The 25,524-nt window shown below is 37.3% G+C and overlaps 1 protein-coding gene and 1 pseudogene across 4 annotated transcripts in view; one reads left to right on the top strand and one right to left on the bottom strand.

Moving 5' to 3' along the window:
* Ankib1 (ankyrin repeat and IBR domain containing 1) overlaps positions 1–25,524 on the bottom strand; it is a 138,411-nt gene that overhangs the window by 61,421 nt on the left and 51,466 nt on the right. For all 4 annotated transcript variants that reach the window (XM_013515948.1, XM_005388008.2, XM_005388006.2 and 1 more), the window contains exons 4-5: positions 13,095–13,277; positions 4,567–4,684 (exon numbers count right to left, since the gene is read on the bottom strand). In XM_013515948.1, coding sequence (XP_013371402.1) covers positions 4,567–4,684; positions 13,095–13,277 — 301 coding nt within the window. The remainder of the gene's footprint in view (positions 1–4,566; positions 4,685–13,094; positions 13,278–25,524) is intronic.
* On the top strand, positions 9,579–10,526 carry LOC102028006 (annotated as a pseudogene).

Genomic DNA, 25,524 nt, shown 5'->3' with positions numbered 1-25,524 from the left:
AATATAAAAGAATGTTCATCTGAAAATTAACATTAGCCTATATTTTGTTCCACAATTAGGGAAATATAGAAACCATGTTTTAGTAGCTTATCAAAAAATTATCACAGAATAACAAATGACAAGTAAAACAATTCAATTAACTTCACCTTGCTAGAATTTATTCCTATTACATAAAAAATTTCTGGAACTATTGAGGTAAAAAGGAAGTTAGTTATTTAACGTGTAAAAAAATAGGAATGAAAGTGTTCCTCTTAATTATAGTGAAATTAATGATAAAGTTAGTGTTAGATTCCACATTATACTGTAATTTACAAGGTACAATGCATTAAATTATTTAGCTGAATATGGATACCTATGGCGAAGAGGTTAACTGTTCATAATAATTTTGTAGGTTAGAACTGTTGCTTGTAGCTAGGTGTGGCTATGTGACTGAACAACAGAATATGCATGTAAGTGATGTATGCCATTTCCAAGAGTGGCTGAAAAAACTTTCTGAATTTATTCTTCCATATTTTCCCTTTCAGACTAGTTTGCTAAAATAGAGATAATCACCAGGAAAAACCTGGAAGCCACTTTGTTAAAGATGGCAATTTCTCAGTCAGGGTCTTTGAGTTACTGTGTGGAGAAGATCCCCCAGCGCACCTACTCAAAAGGGAAATTTTTTGGACTGTCACATAATTCAATGTTTACTGTGTTTGAGCTCATATTTTGTCTCAGCCATCAGGTGATGCTAGCCAGTACAGTAGCTTCCTCTCATCCATAGGGATATATGCCAACCATTACACACCTTCACTGGATGGTGAAAACTGTGGACAGTACTAAACCATCTTTTTGCTGTTTTTTTTCCTATGCTTATATACCTATGATTAAAATAAATTTATAAATTAGTAACAACAATATAATAAAGCAGTTAAAACATACTACAATAAAATTGCCAGCATCACTACTCTTTGTGTTTTGGGGGCCATTACCGAATAAAGCAATGGTTACACAGAAACAGCACTGCAACATTGGTACAATCAATCTGAGAGCGGAAATGGCTAGTAAGCGACTAACAGGCGAGTAACACATATGCTGTGGCTACACTGGACAAAGGGGTGATTCATATACTGGACAGGATGATGTGAGATTGCACGTGGCTACTGAAAACGGTGCGCCATTTAAAACTTACAAATGACCTCTGGAACTTTCCACTTAGTATTTTGGCCACAGTTGACCATAAATAAATGCGAACATGGAAACTGAAACTGCAAGTAAGGGAAGACGAGTGTGCAAGTGCAGTGCTGCATCTCCCTGCTCATGAGTAACTTCCATATTTTGGTCAGCTCCACAGCACATTTAAAAACACACTGTGCATTGATAGGTGACGTAAAGGACAAAGTACGCCTGCTAGTGCTAGAAATTTTACCCTAAGGTAGTTTGTGCTTTTGCACAAGTATTTTTTAAAATTGTAATTGTTAAGCATTGTTATTAGCTAAAAAGAAAGTATCTTGTCTTTAAATGATATGATTTTGAAAGCTATTCTGAATTCTAAATTATATTTTTTTGAGCAAGGATTTACTTCAAAATTTATAGAGGAAGAAATATAATTTTGTAACAGTAAGTGTTGATTTAAAAGTACACATAAATAATACTTCAGGTACATTATTTATTTACTCCACAACTGTTTTCTGAGAGATAGGTACTGTGAAAAAAAATATGAAAGCAGGCCTCAAACACCTTCCAAGTTAATAAAAGTGGAAAATCAAGATTTCAGTAAAATATATGAAGGAGATATCATGGGAATAGACAGGAAGGATACTTGGGAAGGCATACTCAGAAAACATTTCCTAGAAGAGGTGGAAATATTTAAGGATAAGTTGGAGAGGGGAAGGTAAAGAACTGACAAGACTAACAGCCCAGGCAAAGAAGCCTGTGCCATAAAGCCTACTAAAAATTTAAGTCTGTGGAGAGCCACTGAAGGATTTTCAACAGGGAGTGACAATGCCCAGAGTGCATTTTAAAATACCACTAATAGCAAAGGAACTACTGTGTAAAAGAACAGCAAAACTGGAGCACAGGACTCAGAGCACTACACTTTAGACGAAAAATAATGAAAGCCTGAATTTAACTTGGTGGCAGTGGGACAGAAACGGAAGGTGGGTGGAGGCTGATATATGGGAAAAGAAATGAGGGGACAGGTGCCACAGATATAACAGAGATGCAGGAGTAAAGTAACTTCTGAGTGTCTGTCTCAAGCAACTAGGTGAACGCTGGTGTACAGTCATCAAAACAGTGGGAGAAATGAATTCAACTGTAGACATTTTTAGGCTGAGGAGAAAATGGTAAACAGGCATGCAGAAATATAGTGTAGAATATTTGATTAAAGTCAATTAGCAGTATTGTCTCTGTTGTTTAGGTGCCCATTGAAATTACTGGTTTCTATAGATAAATGTGCCTAGCAATGTTTCTCAGGGAATAGTCCACTTAATAGGCCTTTTTATAGGCGAGGTTTATGCCTATCCCTGTATCTAGTGACTTAAGACTCTGGGGTTAGCCTTTATAGCAGCACAATTTGTCACAGCTAAATCTTGGAAACAATCCAAATGTCCATCAACCGAGAAATGGATAAAAAAGATGTGGTATTTTTATACAATGGAGTACTATTCAGCTATAAAGAAAGATAAACTTAGGGCTTTTATAGATAAGTGGATGCAACTAGAGACCATACTCATAAGTGAAATAAATCAGACTCACATGTGCAAACACTGTATTGTCTCCCTGGTACAAGAAACTGAAAGAGTAAATAAGATCCAAAAGGTACAATATATATAATGAAAGAGAAAGAAACTGATCAAAAGAAAAGAACACGTGGGATGGGGTAAAGGAGAAAAGAAGGGGAAAAAAAGATATATGTATATATACACCAGATTGCTAAGATAACTGTACTATTAATTTTTATTAGTTCACTAAAAGGATCCATTAGTGCTTATATGGCTTGATCGATTTTGCATACCTCTACCTGGTAATCTGAGCAACTACTCTGAAGATAACAATATGCAATATAATAACTATTGTTAATTTCCTATCACCTTGTTTTGAAATTGTGTATCGTTTTCATTACTTTTTTTGTTTCTTCAAAATAAAAAAGAACTAAAAAAAAGAAACCTATGTTCACTTTCCCAGCCTATTCTTTTTGTATTAAAATTTAAGAGCTACTGATATATACAGTAGAAAAAGAATGCCAATTGGAAAACCACAAGAATATCGATTTTGTAGGTAGTGATCCTGCTATTTTTATAATGAATTATTGACAGTGCTGATCAATGGATGATGAAATATGAAACTGTAAATTTTCTTGTGATCAGATTATGCAAACATTTTGGAATGTGGTGATCTACTTTAGCATAGAAGATAAAGATTTCTACTTAAACAGCTAGAGCCTTAAAATAACTGGAATACCCAAAGACCATTTTTTTGCTTTTAGTGTATTTTTGTTTTTATTTTTTAAATTTAGCAGTTACCACTTTCTCTTTGTAAAAATATTTCAAAATTAGAAAATACTATTCTTTAAAACCAGCCCTCCCCCCTGCAATGTACAATATTGACAGTGCAATGACAAGGTCCAACCCAGCATGTGACAACTTGCAGGAAAGGTGTCTTAATCATAGGGAATTTATACCCCCAGATGAGTACTTAGGAAAACTTCCATAAGGTGATTATGCGGGGCCAGGGATATAGCTCAGTGGCACAGGTGCCTGCCTGGCAAGTGCAAGGTCCCGAATTCGATTCTCGGTACCAAAAAAAAAAGTCAAACCCATAAGGTGATTATGTCTGAAAAGAAAAGAAAAAAAAAAGGAGAAGAACCCTTAAAAGGGACAGAATTGCCTTTAATTTCGCTTCTTATACTTCAGAGTGAGAAACAGATATCACACAAAATTAACATGATTGACAAAACTAACAACACAATTCTTGGCTATTTAAATGAACTACTACAATTTTTATAAGTGAAGAAATTCAGCAAAAATTACTGTTAAAATCAGGACTAGGACTATGGATTCCAATACCCACCATATTAAAACCAGACACATTTCTAAAATGAGGTTGTAAGTTGATTTAGGAGTTCGATTTTTAAAAATTTTAAAAAAATTTTTTTGATTTGGAGGTATTTTATTTGTCAAAATATTTTTCTTTTAAAATGCCAATCTAAGCATGTTGAAAACCCTTCACTGGCTCTCCACAGACTTTTTTGTTTTGTTTTTTTGGTCTTCTTGAGACAGGGTCTCACTATGCAGTTCAGGCTGGCCTTGAGCTCACTTTGTAGCCCAGGCTGGTCTCAAACTCACAGTGATCCTCCTGCCTCAGCCTTCCAAGTGCTGGGATTACAGGCGTGCGCCACCACGCCCGGCTCTCCACAGACTTAAAAGGTGCTATGAGGATGATGAGTGCTGCAGTAACCATTGCACAAAAAAATTCTGGGCAAAAACATTTCATCTTACACTAAAATACAAAAATAGTCACTTCTGAACTCTGAAAAGTTTCAAAAGGTACCTGGGTATCAAAAATATAGGACATTTCTTTCATTACCATGAGCTCGAAGTAAAGCTTCAGCAGTAAAGAGAGGAGCCTGAAGCATGTCTGCTGTTTCCACAATAAGCATATCTTTCAATCGACGCAGATCTTGAGGTCTTAGTCCTTCATAGGGCTTTGAAAAGAAATAAATGAAGTTAAAATGGTTATCACACTCTTAGGAAGTATCCAAAATATCTAGAGTATAAACAAATGTATATGATTATCATTTATTTAATTTTCCAGTTTCAGCTGGGCTGTGGAAAGTTGGAAAGGCTTCCACAGGCACTTCTACTGCGGACTTCAAACTATTACTCTTTCACACATCGTTTCCAGAAGGAAAGCAGATGCTGAAGCCCCTGCACCTCATTCTGAAAAGAAAATCATTTTACTATAAGGGCAAGACCACTGGACCTTACAATACATTTTTAAAAATCCCCCCACAATACTTTTTTTTACAGTTTTGAAAACAGAAATAATATAAAAAGCATTAGAAATAAAAATTTATAATCATACCACTGAATGATAATTATTATTAAGGTTCTCATGAATTTTCATCCAGTCTGTTTTATCTTTTTACAAATCAACTGTGAGTGAATATATGTGTCTTCATTTAGGCTCAATTTTAGCCAGTGAACTATCAAATGGTAACCAGCCTGCTGCAGTAAACATAGAACTAAAGATCATATCACAATGTAAGAATCAGAAGAAACTCCAAAATACTTACTAGATGATTTATAGCTATTTGGAATTAGATTTGTTAGTATTATGGCAATCATTCCATCCATTCTTACTTCACTCCATATGACTAGAACTATTCACCAAATTCTCTGACTCAAAAGGATTAACTTGCTGACCCTTAGAATCTTCTGGTATGAACACATAAGAAATGAATGAATACTTTCACGAAAGAAAATACTGACAGAAGCTGACCATATAAAAATCTGCCAATAATTAAAAGAAACTGGTATACTACTTTTAACAATATAGAAAATTGTAATATTCAGTAAATTTAAAAAATAAAGTTACAAAACATAAACATTATGTTTATGTTTAAAGATATAAACTCTTTATCTAGCAAATTACCCAAGTATGGCAAAAGAGGCAATACTTAATGTCAGTAAAGGTGCAGTAAGCTGGTCCTCACATACTCTCTAGGTAAAAATAAAAATCAGGGTCTGGGGATTTAGCTCAGCGGCAAAAGCGCCTGCCTGGCAAGCACAAGGTCGTGAGTTTGGTTCCCGGTACCGAAGAAAAAGCAAAAAAAAAATAAAAATCAGTATATCACTTAGCAAGTGTTATTATATAATGTATTATAAGCATTTAAAAATTCATATTTTAACTTATTAATTTTACTGTAGGCATCTACTCCAAGATATAATCACAAATATGGGTGAAACGGTTGGTTGTGGTGCTATGTGTAAAGGTGAAAAATGCAAATAACTCAAATATACAGTCAGGCAGTTATAGGACACGCATGTTAGAATAGTCAGCAGTTGTGCAAAATCATTTCCATGGTGAGTATATAAAAACTCCTAAGTGTGATGAAGAGTTTTAAAAACCTTGCTGGATATAAAATCTGTAATGTCACAATGATATTAAATATGCAAAGGGCAAAACAGAAGACAATCCTACACAAGTTGTACAAAACTAAACATCTAAATATGTTATTTTCTCTCTTTTTATAAACTGTGTTTTACAGAAAAAATTAAAAGTAAGAGAAAAGTCACTTAGGATGTTAAAATGTTAGGAGCAGCAATAATCTACAGAATCAGTCTGTATTGCTATACCTTTAAAAATTATGGTGCAGACTTATGTTAAACATAGTTTTTAACTGTTTGAAAATTTCTATTTAAAAAAATACAAAAGCACGGACTTTTCACTTCAGTATGTGGTATGCTGCATTTTCCAGTTTCTCCAATGATTTAAAGCTCAAGGATGTCTCTGCTTTCAATTGTAGATGGGCCCTGGGAAGCAGGCAGGAGACTCAACAAAAATCAAAATAGGAACAAGGCAGACTGAATGTAGGGCACATCTGTGAACATATTACACATTTGAAAATTACAATTATCAGTAAAAGAGATACAGTTTATAAGTGAAATGAAACTATCTGGAACCAGCCAACACAAGGTTCTAAACCTGGACTGAGGGGCCAGGGATACAGCTCAGAGTATGCGCATAGCGCCTGCCTGGCAAGCATGAGGTCCTGAGTTCAATTCCTGACACCCCCCCATAAAAAAGAAAAGAAAAAAAGTGAGGGTAAAATAAACCTGGACTGATACAGTAATACGTTAGTATAAAAAAGTTTTGTTTACATGCAGTAGAATTGGCCATCCATGCTTTTACTTTTTAAAAAATCTAAGCAGGGCAGGTATCCAGACTAAAAAGGTATTTACTCTGCTTTTAACACTGAGCCCACCTCTTCTTTCATGAACCAGTTGTTAAAAGTCTCAACGAACAGAACAAAATCAGTCCATACTACAGGTGCTCAAAACTGGACATTTCTTAAGCAAAGGAGTAGAGCAAAATTAATAGTTACTTTCTCCCCAAATATCCCCAAGGGATCCAGTCTACTTTTATAAGACTATGACTATATAAATGCCCCACTATTTCAACCTGTGCTTGACATACATGCATATACTAATTTGCATGTGTGTGTGTTGTGTGTGATGCTATGTCAGGTCAGAGAACTTGTTATTACGCCACTAACATCACCCAATCTTTTAACACATGGCATTAACAGTTTATTTCACCTGTGCTCCTATTCAGCTATCCTGCCATGTCTACAGATACAGGTATCCCATGAACATAACGAGTGTTACGGTTTGTGTCCTCCCAAAGCCTCATACAGTCATGGGCAACAGGCTTTTCAGAAGGGGCTGAATCTAGAGTTTGTGATTCATTCACAGTCCAATGCTGGGATTAAGAGTGTTAGTGGTACACCCACTTTAGAGTGAACAGACTCGATACAATATAAGGGACAGAAAGAGGCCTGTCTCCCTCTCTCTCACTGCTTTTGCTGTCTTCCGCCTCCATGAATGATTGCCCCTCTGCCACGCTAGCCTGCCTTGGAGTCAGCCGATTGTGAACTGAAACCTCTACAAACTGTAAGCTAAATAAACCTTTCTTCCTTTAGCTTTGGGGGTCAGGTATTTTGTTTCAGCAATGAGAAAAGTAACTAAGACAACTAGGAACACATGGAAAATTAACCCAAACTATTCTGTGTAGAGATGCCATTAAATAAAAAGGAAAACTGTAATTTAAACCTAGTTTACCCTTAGAAAAACCCCAAACCATCAAGAACAATTTGCTTTTAAACTAATTATGAAACACTCTGCTTCAAAACAGTAAATACCTTAATGGGTAAACCTGAGGTACTCCACTACAAAAGTTATACACTAGGTATCACACTGCTTCTTGAAAATGTACTGTGTTACTTCTGGAAAATGTATTCCAAGTCAAACATGAGATTCCACGTACTTTTCCATAAGATTATTTCTTGATATTTCTCATGGTAGCAACTGTATATTTCTAGGACTTAATTCCTAAATGTTCTTTTTCAGATTAGTCATCCTACTACCTCACTCATGAGCCAACTAAGTGGAGAGAAAACTGAATTTAATTATGATAGATTAGTATTATCTTAGATAGTGTTATCGGTAGTTATTGCACTACTGATCTCTAATTATCTAGAGATCAGTAGATATCTAAAATTTTAAAATGTTTCAATACATTATCTCTGAACTGCAAGATTTTAAAATTTTAGATATACTAAGAAAGGAAAATATAAAAGCAACCTGCATAGGTTAAGTTTTTTTCAAAGCATGCAGTTTAAAACTGAAATAGGTAACAATGGAAGAAAAACAGTTCTTAAAAGACAAAGAGAAGTCACTGCCTTCATGAACATGTAACAAACACATTCACTCTGAAAGTGCCACAGAACTGCAATTAGGTCATGTGAAGCATTTCAATTCATTGCTCAGTCCCAAGTGGGCATTAGCTCTCTTCTTTAGGAAGGATTAAAATGAAGGTGCCTTTCTCTTTCCTGCTGCAAAGATAAACGCTTCTATTTTCAGATGAAATACAAACTAGCAATAACCTTCAAAGAAGTCAGTACTGATACAAAGAAAACGGAAACTAAATTAAAAAGAACGAAGGAACAAAAGTACCTTTTCTTTGTCAGTGCACAGCACTACTTCCACAAGACTACTCAAGAAATGAGAAACAGCCGAACACACAAAGTTTACTATTTTGATTCAGGTAAAAAATGACAGGTATTTCCAAAAACTACTTCACCAGGAATTTGACATAAAGCAATTACAAAAGAAGTATTTGTTTTTGTTATTTTTTTCACATGAAATAGCTCCCATCAACTATATAGGTGAAACACATTCATTTAAAAAGGGTGGTGGGGGAGAGAGAGGAAGGAAGGAAGAAAGGGAAGAATGAAGGAAAGAGAGAGAGGGAAGGAGAAAAGAAGGGAGGGAGAAAGAAGCCAGTGAAGGCAATGTCCAACATGTGGGTTCCCTGCCAGTCAAGAACCTTGGGCCTTTCTGAGTTACAGACTGGGGAAGGGAGGATTCTTAAAAAGGGCTTTAATGGCAGTGTACTGATCACTTTTTATTTCATTAACTTAGATGCAGACATATATTTCTACTTGTACAGAAGTCTAATTCTCACAGGTTTTCCTGTTCTTTCCTTAGAGAGCTTTTTAATTGAACTCTTCCCAGCCATCACTTTTTTTATTTCTTTAGAAGGAGTTATTATTCTGTGAAATTGTGTGATAATTTACTTCTTAAACTGACATGTACGCATCTTTTTCCCTTGCTAGAATATAAAAATGCGAGAGGGCAGGTGCTTATCTTTGCTCCTCACTGCTTCCTATGTACACTAAGAACAGTGTCTGGAAGAACACTCAAGAGTTCTATTGAAGGGCTGGGGATATAGCTCAGTGGTGTGCCTGCCTGGCAAGCACCAAGTCCTGAGTTCAATTCCCAGTACCAAAAAAAAAAAAAAAGAGTTCTGTTGAATGATGGAGGTGAACTAGTAAACTAATCATTTGGAAGAAAGAAAAAAATTAAGATGTGTTAAGAAGATACAGGATGTATCTCTCTGAAAGTGCCAGAGATCATGTGCTGTACTCTCCAGATCACTAACTGACCCAAAGACTTAGCTTAGGCTGTAAAGATAAAAATATCTAAACTGCTTAAATGTTCATTAATAAATAAATGGTTAAAAGGTGTAGATTATATATTATGACTTCAGGAAGATGTTTACCAAACATTATTAAATTGAAAAGGTATCTTGTAGAACTCAGTGTATGACATGATGACTTTTCCATTAAAAATGCAACAGATACATGATTGCCAAGGTCTGATGGAATAAGAAACTAATCGGTCCCTTTCCTCAACTGCCACCAAGGGTTTCGATTCTTCTGAAGGAACTAAGCCACGATGAGGCCCTCACCACATCTGCAGGGACCAGCACCATGCCCAGCTGCCCGCACCTTGGCCTCCCTCTCCAAGCTTGCCTGCATCCTGCAGGACGATGAGGTCACCTTCACGGAGGATAAGATCAACACCCTCATTAAGGTGGTTAAAATCAGTGTAGAATCTTTTTGGTTTTTTTGCAAAGGCCCTGGCCAGCGTCAACATTGGGAGCCGTCTGCAGTGTAGGGGCTGGTGGACCTGCCCAGGCAGCTGGTGCTGCACATGCGGAGACCCTGGCCCCTCCGATGCTGCTGCCCCAGCTAAGAAGAAGAAAATGAAAGCAGAGAAAGAAGAATCTGAGGAGTCTGGTGATGACACAGGCTTGGTCTTAAATTCAGTAAATAGATCTATAAAATAAAGTAAATACAGAAAATAAAAAAGGTAAAGAAATATAAATTTTAATTCCAAGAAATTCAGGCGTTTTGGTCACTGTAGGGAATATAAAAGCTCAAAAACTGTTAGGAATTCATGGAAAAATAATATGAAGTAGATAATACACATGAAAACCAATAGTTGTATAATTTCTTTCAGAATCAACACTGATCAGGAATCAAAATCATTTTGGGAGGAAAAAATGTATTTTGTTATAATTTCTTTAAAAAAATCTATGAATACTTTGTTCAAGCAGTGTGCTAGTCACTGAAAATACTCTGTTGGAAAAGGCAGATGTGGCTCTACAGTTAATGGAGCTGACAGTCTAATAGGAGAGGAAAGCAATAAACAAATACATTAACAAAATAATTCAAAATAATTACAGCACATGATAAAAATGAGAACTGGGGGTACAGTTCAGTGATAAAACATGTGCTTAGCATGCACAAAGTGTTGTGTTCAAAAAACAAACAACGAAAAAGAAGAAGAAAAAAAGATGGACCAGTGAGATGATGGCTGTTAGCTGGTTTGACTTAATCATCCCACATTGTATACATATACCACAACACCATTTTTAAGTCCTAAGTGTATACAATTTTGATCTGTAAATCAAAAATAATAGGAATGACTTAAAAAGAATCATGGGTGTGGCAGCACACACATGAAATCCCAGCAGTTTGGGAGGCTGAGGTTTGAGGGTTGCAAGTTCAAACCTTGCCTGGGGAACTTAGAGAGACTCTGTCACGAAATGGGGCTAGGGATGCAGTTCATTGTGAAGCTCCTGGGTTCAATTTCCAATACTGGGGAAAAAAAAGATAGAATTAAAAAAAATGACATAAAAAGATATTATATAAATTACATAAAAATACATACATTACATACATTACATACATTACATAAAAAGATACATTACATACATTACATAAATGACATAAAAAGATATTATATAAAGAATAATGGAAGGATTTTAGATGAGATCAGGTGCATTCAGGGTGATAAGGCCATAGACTGGGAGGATTTTAGAAAGGACAACCCAAAATTGTCTCTGAGCCTAAAGAAAAATCAATGGGAGAAGATTTTGAACTCAGGAACCAGTATAAATGTCTTGGTATAATCTAAGTATTATGATTTGAATAAAGTGTGCAGGAAAAAAAGTTTTAAGATGATGCTGGAGAGGCAGGTAGTAGTCAGATCACATGAGCAAATAGTCTGGATTTTATTCTAAGCACAATGAAAAGCCACTTCTTTAACAGTGTGGGCAATTTAAATGTGTCCCCCAAAGGTTATGTGGGGGAAGCTTGGTCCTCATTGTGGTGATGATGGTGTGGAACCTCTAAGAGGTAGAGCTTAGTGGGAGCTCAGTAGATCAATTAGAGAATGTCCAAAGAAGGGACCATGAGATCCCAATTTCCCATTGGCTTCCTGTGTTAGGATACTGCTTTGTGTACATCTGCCACTATCTGTCATGGAGCCTTCTACAGTGCGTGCTGATTGGATTTTCAGCCTCTAAAACTACAAAACTTAAAAAGTTAGCTTACCTCAGGTATTTCGTTATAGTAACAGAAAATGTACAATACAATCACTAACTGATTTAAATGATATGATGTAATTTAACTTTAAAAATATGACTCTGGGGGCTGGGGATTTAGCTCAGCGGCATAGCGCCTGCCTGGCAAGCACAAGGTCATGAGTTCGAGTCCTAGTACTGGAAAAAAACCACAAAAAACAAACTCTGATTTCTGTGTACAAAATGGACTCCAAAAGGACCTCAATGGAAGGGAGGAGGTCAATAAGGAAACTATGACAGTAACTCAGATGAAAGTGAGCATGGTGACAGCCTGAAGGGTAGGAGTAGAGACTGGGAAGGATAAAGGATTTAGGTTATGGTTGTGTAGTAAAATTAACAGGATTCCCTAACTGTTTAGATGTTATGGTTGAGAAGATAAGTCACAAAGGGCTCTCACATTTACACTGAAGGAGCTATGTAGATAGAAGTAATGTTCAGTGAGACAGAGAAACCAAAAGGGAGTATTGTCCCCGAAGCTAAGGAAGTGTTTCATTAAGGAAGGTGTGGTCAGCGGGTTGAAGTGCTGCTGAGGAATTCTAGATGGGGAAAGAAAAGTACCTACTGCACTGGCAAACACATGATTCCATGAGAAATGCAGTTCCACCACAGCAGAAGGGAAGAAAGTCAGAATGCAGTGAAGCATGAACAAAAAGTAACGAATTTGGTATTTATAGATGACTCTTACATTATGTTTCACTCATGAAGATGACAGATAGGGGGCTGCAACAAAAGGGGGCTGGAAGTGGTGGAGAGCGGTCAGTTTGCTTTATGCTCTGCTTTCCTGATGACATTTACTAAAGCACGTTTGTTGATGAGAGCAATGTGGCAGAGAGAGAGAGACTGAATGGGAAGAGCGGTGCTTTGGGGGCACAGAGTGGATAGGACTTTCCGTTAGCATCTCTCTTCTTGTAAGTAAAGATATTCACATGTGTCGGAGAAAAGCCCCCTACCCTCTAGGTTTTCTGGATGCATTTTTATACCTATTGCTATGAAGATGATAGGATATTCAGCATATTGCAAAGATGACCACGCAGAGTTGAGTTTAAGGGAAAACACATAAATTATAATCTAAAATCTAAAATTATTACATACAATTTTTGAGTTAAAAAATGTTTTACCTCCCGTTTGTCTAATGCAGCATATTCAGCTTCTATTTCTTCAGCCTCGGGATCCCGTGAAAAAACCATCTGAGATTCCAGATTGAGGGCCAAATCTTTGTGGTGTTGTTTTTCAGCACAATCACAAGGAGTATCTTTATTTTCATTCTCAGCAAACAAGTCCCCTCCATGCTTCACTAAGAGCTAAAAGAGATTTTTAAAAAAATTAAAACCATAGATTTACATGACAAGTTATTTCATGGTACACTTTTAAAAATTAAACGCACAAAAGAACTGACATCACAAAAATGCAACTATGTATTTGAAATATAATAAATAGTATTTAGGAGCAGTACCTTCTGATTTTTAAGATTAGAAATTCTTGCTTTGAGTAATTAGTCCCTTTTATTAAACAATAAAAATAACAATTCTTAAACTTTAAAAAACATTTTATCCAGCCCCCAAAATTCTAAAGGATAAAAACAGTTATAGTTATTAAGTACCTTAACTTTAAATTTTTTTGTTTTTTGTTTTTTTCCAGTACCGGGAATTGAACTCATGACCTTGCACTTGCCAGGCAGGTGCTGTGCTGCTGAGCTAAATTCCCAGTCCCATTAAAATTTCTTTCAATAATTTCTATAAATCTGTCTTAAATAAGACAACACTGCTGATGCTATCACCTTAACCAGAAATACTCAGATGTACTGACATGGAGATGAAAGTTTTCATTTGATTCATTCATCATCCAACAATGAAATGAAACTGCATAAGCAAGTCAGAGGCAAAGCTGTTTATAATTATTTCTCAAAATAAGTGATGGGAACAGTTATTGATAAACAAGCTGGGAAGACATTTTATCATACACCCTCTTTTTGGCCTACAGAAATCTCTTTAGCTGATGGCACGCTGGGTGTGGTGGCGTACGCCTGTAATCCCAGCACTCGGGAGGCTGAGGCAGGAGGATCGCTGTGAGTTTGAGGCTAGCCCAGGCTACGCAGTGAGTTCAAAGGCCAGTATGAACTACATACGGAGACCCTGTCTCAAACAAAAACAAAAAAACAAAAACAGAAGTTAAGGTACTTGACCAAAGTTACCCAGCTAGTAAGCAGTGGAAATGAATTCAGATATAAATTTTGCTATGTCTGGATACTGAACTGACTGATAGTATAGGTTCACCACACGAACTGCAGAATGAATCCTAGGTTGATCCTGAAGTTCTGCACAGGCTCTCTTTTATTATCTAATGTGAATACATTTTAGAGGTTTGCATTTTGTATAGAGTTCATCAAAATGGGAAGTTTTTTTTTCAGTTTCTTCCAAATAATCTTATTCATCTCCTTGCAATTGGAATTTTTATGGTTACCTCATAATCATCCCAGAGAGCTGAGAAAATAAGGGACTTAAACAATGTCAGGTCTGGAAGCCACTGACTAACTTGACAAGTCCACTGATCTGACTTCAGCTTCTTGTTTCAGGTCCAGGGTATCTCTCAGAGCTAAAATGGTTTATTTTTAAACTATAAAAATAATTAGGAAAATGAGGAATATGAAATATAGACTTGTGGTTATAAAACTTAATTAAAATATCTTCTGGCTCTTTAAAAAAAATATTTGCCAAAGACTGTTCTAGTTACTGTTACAGCCACTCCTCGTGTTTGAGGACAAGGTCATATCAACTGCTGTTTTCCACCTGGAACTTTTGTAGTCAAAGTGTGGTTTGGGGACCAGAAGTAGTGGCACATAGATATTTGCTAGGACTGCAGAATCTCAAGCTCACCACCTAACTCCCTCCTACCCCAGGTCTCTGAATCAGAATTTCATTCTGATTTCTAGGAAATTTTTATGCAGAGACAAAACAGGGATCCTAGAGAACAACCAGTACGGCTGTGAAAATTGATTTATTTACATTACCTAGTCTATTCAATACCAAGGACTTATAGCTAAGTTCACAGATTTCTATCTACAAGCAAAATCTATTACTATTTTATGAAAAGCAAAGAAAACAACATTTACGAAGTTGTGCTCTACCACAATCTCAGAAAGCAGAACCATCTTAAAAAGATGTGCCAGAGTATAGACTCCATTTACTGGGGAGTTAAAAAGATGTTTCTATGCAAAGGGATGTAGTAAACATCACTGTTGAGAGTTATTGCTGACCACTGTTAGAATGACACTGATGGGTAATCTATTTTTGTAAGGAGCCCCCAAATAAGTTTGATTGGAGTGGGTGACGGAAACACAAACACCTGTCTTTCGTTATTGCAACTGAAATCTGAGCAGAACCTCGTAATCAGTGATGCAACGAAGGGTTAGTATTTAATGCATTTGTCTTCGTGATGAAAATTTGCTTGTCATGCCATCTTTGGTATAAAAACTACATTAACAGCCACACTGTCTGACATTAAATGATAATGTACTAAAAAGTACTTCAAGGGGCTGGGGATTTAGCTCAGCAGCAAAGCGCCTGCCTGGCAAGTGCAAGGTCATAAGTTCGATTCCTGATACCGGAAGGAAAAAAAAAAATCAAAAAGTACTTCAATTTGCTGTCCTATGGGGCAGAAGTTCGAGAAAACCAGTAGGTGAAAAATGTGAAATTCCTACTGCATAAAATCAACTGCTTTGCTGTGATATTATAGGAAGTTTTATCTGGTTCCAAAGAGGCACTTTCGAAATGCTCCAACCAAAGCATCCCAACTATCATTTTCCTTACTCTCAAATAAGCTAAGAAAGACTTGAATAGGAGTGAGTATTGTTTGCCAATGTGGTTTTTAGCCTATCTCAAACACTTGGTGGTACCTAAAATGTTCTTCCTAAATACACACATAAAATATCACTATCTCAACACATCTGTTCTATTCTGCTGCTCTTTCCATTCACAATTCTGGAGGAAGGGGGGATAAACCCACAGTACTCAGACAAATCCTGTCTCACCCTTCTGATCCATAATCTAAGTGGCTGGTGACTCAGGACAAATCACTTCACTGCTGTAAGTCTCAGTTTATGCAGTTCCATCTGTAAAATGAAGCTTATACACTTTTGAGAAAAGGTGCAGAATAAGGTAATTCCTAATGTTTGTTCTAAGATTACTACTTCATTATCTGTATGGTTCTTTAGCACTGAACAAGCAGTTATGGACACCTGGTGTGCAGTAGGTTATACTTTCAAGGTCTATGTCATCACAGTATGATGTTGACACAAGGGCAAAAACACCTAACAATGTATTTCTCAGAAGGCATTCTATAATTAACACACAGCTATACTTTTTCCTTCTCAAGCATCTTCTTCAAATTGGTGACAGATACACACTGTCACTCTACTTCCTTAGCAAATGACAAAGTTATTTCCAGCAGTCAAACTTGTACCCTATTTTATGGAAATAGTATTCCCAAAAGTCACTGATCCCTCTGAACTTTCAAATTATCAAACTTTCTCAGCCTTCCAATTCTTTTCTTTTTTTGCAACATGTCACACAACTGAATACCCTCTCTCTTTCAAACTTCTTTCTTGGTATCCTTGACATTGTATTACTGTGGCCCTCTTCTGTACTTTTCTTATTGTCTCAAGAGGCACCACTTTTTGTTCTACTTCTTGATACTGACACTGTAATTGGTAATCTATAACCTAAAGTCTTTTGTGGATCATGCATATACATATTATCTTGCTGCTTCTTTTTTTTTTATCTTAAAGAAAATAAATTTAGAAAAAAAATTAAAAATGATACAGAATTTCAAAACAAGGTAGTAGGAAACCAACAATGGTGGTTATATTGCATATATTGTTATCTTCAAAGTCATTGTTCAGATTACTAGAAATAAGCATGTAAAAATGGGTCAAAAAATTTAGCATTAACTGTTCCTCTCAATAAACCAACAGAGCCTGGGAAGGTGAGTGGCGGGGAGTGTTGGCCTTTGGGCTGGACCCTAGCAGTACAGGTGCCCAGGAGGCGGGCTGCCTGCACCCAGGAAGTCACCTGGCGGCCCTTAGGCCGGCTGCCACTGCACTATTGAGAACTATCATGGCACAGAGAAACAATGACACAATTGGCCTGCCATGCACCAGCCGCGGAGGCCTGCCTGGAGAAGTGCGTGAATCATCCAGACATGGAGAAGCCCCTGGGAATACATGCCACACAACGGGTCGCTCTTAACACTGCTGTTGAGAACCAGAAAGGTCCAGAGTCAGCCGAGGAGCAGCTGCTGAACAAGGACTAGGTGAACATGAGAATACAGACTACACCTGAAGACTCAGAGGTCTAGTTGACAAGAGTCATGAGAGTCATTCAGAAGCTGGAAACAAGGAGGACCTTGCGCAATACCTGGGGAGACCCACTGGAAGCCATTCTTCCCCTGACAGTACAGGCTGCGGTGGAGGAACATGTGGAGCTCCGGAGAGGTCTGCACCAAGATTCCTGCTGCCTGTGCTGACGCTTGGGGAGAGGACACTAAGTGGTTGTGGGGTCCCAGTGTGCTGGGAGGCTGGAGAGAAAAAGCTACAAAAAATGGCTTTTGCCCCAGATGGCTCACTTGAGACATTAGTAAGAATTGCCTCCTCAGTATTCCATAGCTGTGATGAGGAGGCAGCCATGGAGAGAAAACAGAGACTGAGAAAAAGCAGCTGCTTTTGCTGTTAACACTAAGAGAAACAGACCCTAAGTCTGATTCTCAGGGCCCCAAGAAGAACTTGACGACTTCGTTCACCTGCTACCACTGTTAAAAGCCAAGCCACCTCAAGAGGAACTGCCCTAAGAATCCCCCTGGGCCATGCCCTGAACGCAAAGGTGACCACTGGAGATCGGTCTGCCCTCTGAAATGGAAGCCTCAGAGCTCAGACCCATCCTACAAGTTAGTCTAACAGGAATGAGGGGGCCTGGGGCATACTCTGCCTTCTCCTTCTGGCCAGACTGTCATCTCCACGGAGAAGCCCTGGGTAATCATGACTGTAGAGGAAAAAGAAAACAGCCTGTTACTAAACACAGGTGCGAGTCTCTCAGTCCTTCTTTTCAATCCTGGCCTTCCTTCCAGCTGTCACACCTCAGTGAAAGGAGTCACTGGTGAAGAGGTAATACACTATTTTTCACAATCCTTAGGCTGTACCTACTTGTTAGATCTTTCTTGCATATCTCTGTCTTCCTGAGAAACCACTTTGAAGATACCACCATGTATTTACAGCAGCCATTGATATTTTCCTGCTAATCTGTCCATAACTCTGTAATGTTTGTATTGTTCCTGTGCTATTTCGTAAATGGATATGTATTACTATGTGTTTCCTACAACAACCATTGAGGACAGTCAATGAATATTCTATGGGTCACTCATGTATAGCTCTATTTATTTTCTTTAGAAGCCACTTTGAATATACCAAAGTATAGTACAACAATCATTGATAACAACCTACCACTTTTGTCTGTAATTCACTATCATTTGTCTATTTGTTTTCTTGAGAAACTATCTTATAGGTAACAGTATGTATAACAACAACCATTGATAATTTCCTTTCGGTAAACCCCCCTATTACTATGTTATCCTTCTTTTACTCTTTAAAATTAAAAAAAAAAAAACCAATAGAAATTAATAGTACAATTATCTTAGCTATCTTGTGTGTATATATATATATTTCCCCCTGCATTCTTTTCTACTTTCCCTAGCCATTTATTTCCCTTTCACAATGTCTACTGTACCTTTTGCATTTTATTTACTCTGAGTTTCTTAAACTAGGGAGACAATATGATGCTATACACGTGGCTCCGATTTATTTCATTTGTGAGTATGGTCACTAGCTCCATCCATTTACCTATAAAAGTCTTGAGTTTATCTTTCTTAGAGGTGAGTAATACTCCAGTGTATAAAAATACCACATTGTTTTATCCATTCCTCAACTGATGGACATTTGGGTTGTTTCCAAGATTTAGCTATGACAAATTATGTTGCTATAAACATGGTGCACATGCATCGCAGTAGTATGATGTTTGCAATTATTCTGGGAAAATACCCAGAAGAGGAATATCTGGGTTAAATGGGACCTCCAATCCTAGTTTTTTGAGGAATCTCCACACTGACTGTACCAGTCTGCACTCCCACCAACAGTAGAGAAGGGTTCCCTTTTCCCCAACATTACATTGCTCTATGTTGTCAATTCTGTAGAGGACATTCAATTTCTTTTTTTTTTTTTTTTGTCTTTTCTTGTCTTTTTTGAGACAGAGTCTCACTATGCAGTTCAGGCTGGCCTTGAGATCACTTTGTAGCCCAGGCTGGTCTTGAACTTGCAAGGATCCTGCTGCGTCAGCCTCCCAAGTGCTGGGATTACAGGCGTGCACCAGCACACCCGGCCTTCAATTTCAAATTTATCTTTATTTCCACTTTATGGAACAAAATTTTAAAAAAATTTAAAAAAAATTTTTAAGAAAAAAAAGTAAAAACATTTCAAAACAGGAGAGTAACAATGGTTAATACATTGAGTATTGTTATCTTTAAATTAATTACTCAGAGTAATTAAGAAACAGGCATTTAATTGTCCAAACAATGATAGCACAATTCATTCTTTTCAATGAACAAAGAGAAATTAGTAGTGTAACTATCTTAACAATCTTATATATATATTTGCTTTTCCTTTCTCCTTGCCATCCCAGTTTCTCTTTCTTTTTGAACAGTTTCTTCCCAGTTTACAATATTGTACATTTTGTACCTTATTTACTCGTTCAGCTTCTCACACTAGGGAGACAATAAGAGGTTTACATGTGTGAGTCTGGTTTATTTCACTTATGAGTACAGTCTCAAGTTGCATCCATTTACCTAAAAAGTCTCAGTTTATCCTTTTTTATGGCTGAGTAGTAATGCCTTGTATAAAAAGACCACATCTTTTTTACATTATCATTTTTTTTTGGTACCAGAAATTGAACTCACAACCTTGCCCTTGCTAGGCAGGCACCATGCCGCTGAGCTATATCCCTGGCAGACCACATCTTTTTATTCATCCCTCAGTTGGTAAGTATTTGGCTTGTTTCCAAGATTTAGCTATTACAAATTGTGCTGCTATAAACATGAGTACACATACATACATTGTGGTGGTTCGATGTTTTTAATGCTTCTGGGAAGATACCCAGAAGGGGAATAGCTGTGCCGAATGGGATCTCTAATGCTAGTTTTTTGAGGAATCTCCACGCTGATTTCAACAGTGGTTGCACCAGTCTACATCAGTGGAGAAGGGTTCCTTTCCCCCCACAGCTCCTCCAGTATTTGTTGGTTGATTTCTTGATAGTAGCCATTCTTTCCAAGGTGAGATGGAATCTCAGTGTTGTTTTAATTTGCATATTTCAAATGACCAGTGGTGTTGAACACTTTTTATGTATTTATTTGCTGTTTGTACTTCTTCATCTGAGAAGTATGTATTCATCTCAGAGGCCTATTTTTGGATTGGGTCTTTAAATTTGGGAGGTTTGACTTGAGTTCTTTTTATGTTCTCAATAGTAATGCTTTGTCTGAGTAACAGGTGGAAAACATTTTTTTCTCACATCGTGGGTTCTCTTTACCCTGTTGGTGGTTTCTCTTGCTGGGCAAAAGCTTTTTAATAAGAGGAGATCACCGTTGTTGATTCTTTGTGATAATTCCTATGTGATCAGGGTTATATTCATAAAGTCTTTACCTACACTGGTATCTTTAAGAGTTTTACCTAGTCTATCTTCCAGCAGATTTAATGTTTCTGTTTTACTATTTAGGTCTTTGATCCATTTTGAATTTAGTTTAGTGGATGGTGAAAGATATGGGTCCAATTTTATTCTTCAGCATGTACAGAGTCAGTTTTTCTTACACCATTTATTAAAGAGGCTACTTTTCTTCCAGTGAATGTGTTTGGCACCTCTGTTAAAGATAAGGTGCCTGAGTATGTCTGGAGGTGCTTTTGCATCTTCTAATCTGTTCTATGGATCTTTGGGTCTTTTTCTGCCAGAACCATGCTACTTTTATCACAGTAGCTTTATAATATAATTTCAAGTCAGGGATCACGATGCCCCCTGCCTTGCTTTCGTTGCCCAGAACTGCCTTTGCTATTCTAGGTCTCTTCTGGTTCCAAATGAATTTTACAATTGTTTTTTCTAATTCTGAGAGATATGCGGTCAGAATTTTGATCAGAATTTCATTAAATCTGTATAACAGTTTTGGAAGTATGGCCATTTTCACTATATTCATTCATCCCACCAAAGAGCAAGGAATATCTGTCAATTTTCTGATATCAACTTCAATTTCCATTTTCAGAGTAGTGTAGTATTCAATGTAGAGATCTTTTACATCCTTCGTGAGACTGATTGCTAGGGATTTCATATTTTTGGATGCTATTGTGAAAGATGTAGTTTCCTAATTTCTCTCAGTGAGTCTGTTCTATTCAGTTTGTTCAGGAGGGCGCTATTTAATTTCCATGTGTTTATGAATTTTTTGAGGTTTCTTTTGCCGCTGATTTCTACTTTCATGCACTGATAAAATGCATGGGATGATTTTAATTCCTTTGCATTTACTTAAGCATGTTCTATGAGAGAGTATGTGGTCTATTTTGTAGAATGTCTTGTGTGCTGAGAAGAATGTGTATTCTGATGATGTGGGATGGATTACTCTAGAGATACCTACTAAGTCCATTTGTTCAAAAGTTTGGTTCACTTCTGAGATTTCCTTGTTGGCATTTTGTCTATTTAATCTAATTGTGAGAGTGGGGTATTGAGGTCTCCCAATACAAATGTATTAGTGCTTATTTGATCTTTCCTGTCTGTCTGCAAATTGAATAGCTACTCCTGCTTTTTCCTGAGTTCCTATCACATGGAATATTGTTTTCCATTCTTTAACTTTCAGTCTATGAATGTTTTTGAAGTAAATGTGTTTCTTATATGTAATTTCTTGTTGGATACTGCTTTTTGATCCATTCTGCCAGCCTGTCTTTTGACTGGTAAATTGAGACCATTAACATTGATGGTTACATATGATATATATTAAGTTAGACTTGCCATGTTATTTTTCTGTTGTTGACTTCCACCCCTCTATTTGTTTGTCTTGCCTGGTGGATTGCTTCTGTTGGGGTTCATGGAATTGTAATACTTGTCATCTCTTTCTAGAATGCCCTTCAAAACATTTTGTTGTGCTGGTTTGGTGGTCACAAATTTTCTCACATGTTCTTTGTCATGGAAGCATTTTATTTATCCATCAGTTTTGAAAGGTAGTTTTGCAGGGTACATCAATCTGAGTTTAAGGTTGTTTTCTTTTACAGCTTGAAATACTTCACTCCAAGTTCTTTTTGATTTGAGGGTTTGTGCTGAGAAGTCAGCTGTGATTCTGACGAGCTTTCCTTTATATATGATTGGTTTCTTTTCCGTAACAGCTTTTAGAATTGTATTCCTGTGTTGAATTCCTGGAATGTTGATTATGATATGCCTGGCTGTAGATGTTTTTTTGATTGTGGCTAACTGGCCTTCTACATGCCTCACTTACTGTATGTCAAACTGTTTTTCCCTACCAGGGAAGTTTTCTGCCATGACATCTGTGAATAGTTTTACTTAATAACATTTGTGTTATCTCCTGCTTCTTCACTGAATCCAATCTTAAGTTATTTTGCTTCATCTAGCAGCTTTGATTCATTTCTCATGGATAAATCACTAGCATGACTGATTTCTCATGGTCCCATGCTATTTTAAAGAAATCTTTCTTCTCATGATCAAAAGCCTGTCTTCTATATCTGAGATCCTGTCCTCTCATTGGTTTAATCTGCTGTGGGTATTTCAACAGAATATTTATTCTCCTGGATATCTGTTTGAATTTGCCTTATAGATTCCATTGCTTTCCCATGCTGAACATTCATGGCTTCCATAATTTTGTTAAGCTCCTCTATTTTTTTCCCAGTATCTGCTCTAGAGTCACTAAGCATAGTGTTCATTGTGGACTCCATCTCTGTCATTATCTAGAAATTATTTCTGATTTGAGATTTTCTAGAGCCTCATTTACTTGTTTTGTTGTTACTACTTCAGAGAGGCCAGGTGGGTGACTTTTGGATTTTCTCACCTCTTTGCCCACTGGGTTTGCTTTTAGTGAAGTAGGTATCTGGGGCTGCATCTTAGTTTTAAGTGTCATTTCATTTTCTTTTCTTTTTCTTTTTAATTTAATTCCTGGGGTGATGCTTTGTAAATTGCCTATGGTGGGTTGCTTTATTGCTAGTATTTAGAACCCTTAGGAAATGACTACTCCAAGGTATCTTGCAGATGTAGCTCGTTTTTGGATTTTAGTCTGTTGGAAGATCCTACCTCTTCAATTTGTTGGGCATGAGAAGCTGCTGCCTGCTTGGCTTAACCCCTGGTTGTCTGGCACTGTGCCACAGTATTTTCTATGACCCTTAGTCAAACTCAGTCTTGGAATACTAGGAAGGACAGCTGTTGAGAACAGTTATGTAACTTTTGGCTAAAGTGGTACCATCAGCAATAATAACAGCATCAAACATAGACTACAAAATGACAAACTTGGTTACCAGTAATTTGCCTTTAACCATATGAACTAGATTTAATGGTTATACAACAAAATCTGACACAAACCAGAAAAGTATATGTCGTATATAAACCTTTAATATGTCAATTTTTCCCTCAGGGGTTAAAATTTAAAAGGGGCTAGGGAGAAAACAGAGAAGTAGATGAAGAGAAAGAGATTAGAAGTAAGGCTGGAGGACAAAGGGGGATCACACTAACTTTGGGAAACTAATGTAGGAGACTGGAGGGAGGGACAGAAAAAAGATATAAAGAACAGAATAGAACCACATCTAAAAGAGGCTAGAAGCATGTTCACACATATAAAAATAGACAAACAATGAAGGAGAGAAGAAAAAACCCCCAAAACAAGAACACAAAAACAAGAACAACAAAGGAAACAAGGGAAAGAGAAAAAGGGAAAAAATCCACTTCCAGGTTTGTCTCTGCTGTCAGTGGTAGACAATGTGTTGTGAGAGTGTCCAGATCTGTGTTGATTTATCCCAGCAAGCCAGCAGTAGCTGTTTGGTGGGGTAGTGGATAATCTCCGTAATCCTGCATCTTCTGGCCAAGACTAGACTAATTTGGCCTGCAGCTGTCAGCACACCTTCTGTGGGACTGAGATCAGCTGGGAGCCACTAGATGGAACCCGCAGCTGCTCTGAGTTCTCAGCTCAGCCGGCTCCTCTTCAAAATGGCTTCTGGCCAGTCGTTCCCTTGAAGAGGATGACTGAGTCCCCAGTACTCACCGCCAGCTAGTGTAGCCCTTCACATCCACTGCTCCCCTCCACTGCTGCATCTCTCCATGAAGGCCTCTGGGGTCGCCAGCACTCACCATGTGTCCGCAGGTCTGAATCGCTCCTCTTACACAGTCAGTCCTCTCTCAGGGAGAAAGCACCTGTTTCTTATTAGTTCAAGTTTCTCTCTTTACTGTCTCTGTAGGTTTCAATTCCTGCTTCAGATCCTTCCTGGGTCCAGGGGCACTCACTTCTTTTGTTCTCATCTTCCTCGCCTTGCTATATTCCAGCCTCTGGATGGCAATTCTTAGAGAGACTCTTTTTCTGCTGCTTATCACTCCACCATCTTGGTCTTCATCATAACATTTTAAAGTCTGCATCCCTTTTCAACTTTTTTTTTCTCTTGCTTTCTTATGTCACCAAATACAACCAGTTCTTCATAAAGTCCCTTATACCTGCCTCATTCTTCCCATCACTAATATTACCATACAAATCCAGACTATTTATCAGCTCATTCTAGAATCCGTATAATAATCTAACTCCTGTCACTCCTTCTAGTATATTGTTTCTCAATCTGGGCTAGCTATGGTTAGAACCACTGGTCCCACACGAAGTTTGCAAACTATGTAAGAATCATCTGGATAACTCAGTAGTAATAGGTGGATCAAGGGTAGCAAACATAAAAATGTGTGCAAAATTTTTATGAGTATTCCAATGAAGGTAGCCCACAGAATATGCTCTAAACTAGGGCTTCTCAATCTTTAAGGTGCATATGATTCAGATAGGGCCTGAGTTTCTGTACTTCCAACAAGTTTCTAGGTGATTAATATCAGTACTAGTTTGATGATCATTCTTTGACTAAAAGCAGAAGTGCTGCCTAGAAACAATCTATTAAACTGAAGTCTAGATTTCAAACTCCAGGTTAATCTTACTCTATTTGATTCTATACTGCTACTTCTCCAATCAAAAAATGTTGAATACCTCATTTTTCAGTAAAAGAGAGTACAAACTGTTGGTCCTGGCATTTAGTAGTTTTTATTTGGTATGGCCTCTATCTTCTTTTTGTTTATTGTTCCTCCACAAACTACTTCGATCTGCATATGCTTGAGACCTAGACCAGTGACTCTTAAACTCTCTATGCAAAAGAATCAAGACAAGAACTTGCCAAAACATTTCTATAATCTACTCTTAGAGTTTTTGTTTGGAATCTGGAGGTGTGGGTGAGGGGCAATA

This window comes from Chinchilla lanigera, unplaced genomic scaffold (genome assembly GCF_000276665.1).
Source record: "Chinchilla lanigera isolate Chin_1 unplaced genomic scaffold, ChiLan1.0 scaffold00031, whole genome shotgun sequence".
NCBI classification, from domain to species: domain Eukaryota; kingdom Metazoa; phylum Chordata; class Mammalia; order Rodentia; family Chinchillidae; genus Chinchilla; species Chinchilla lanigera.
The sequence above is the reverse complement of the archived record's forward strand: the minus strand, read 5'-3'. Positions and strand labels throughout refer to the sequence as shown.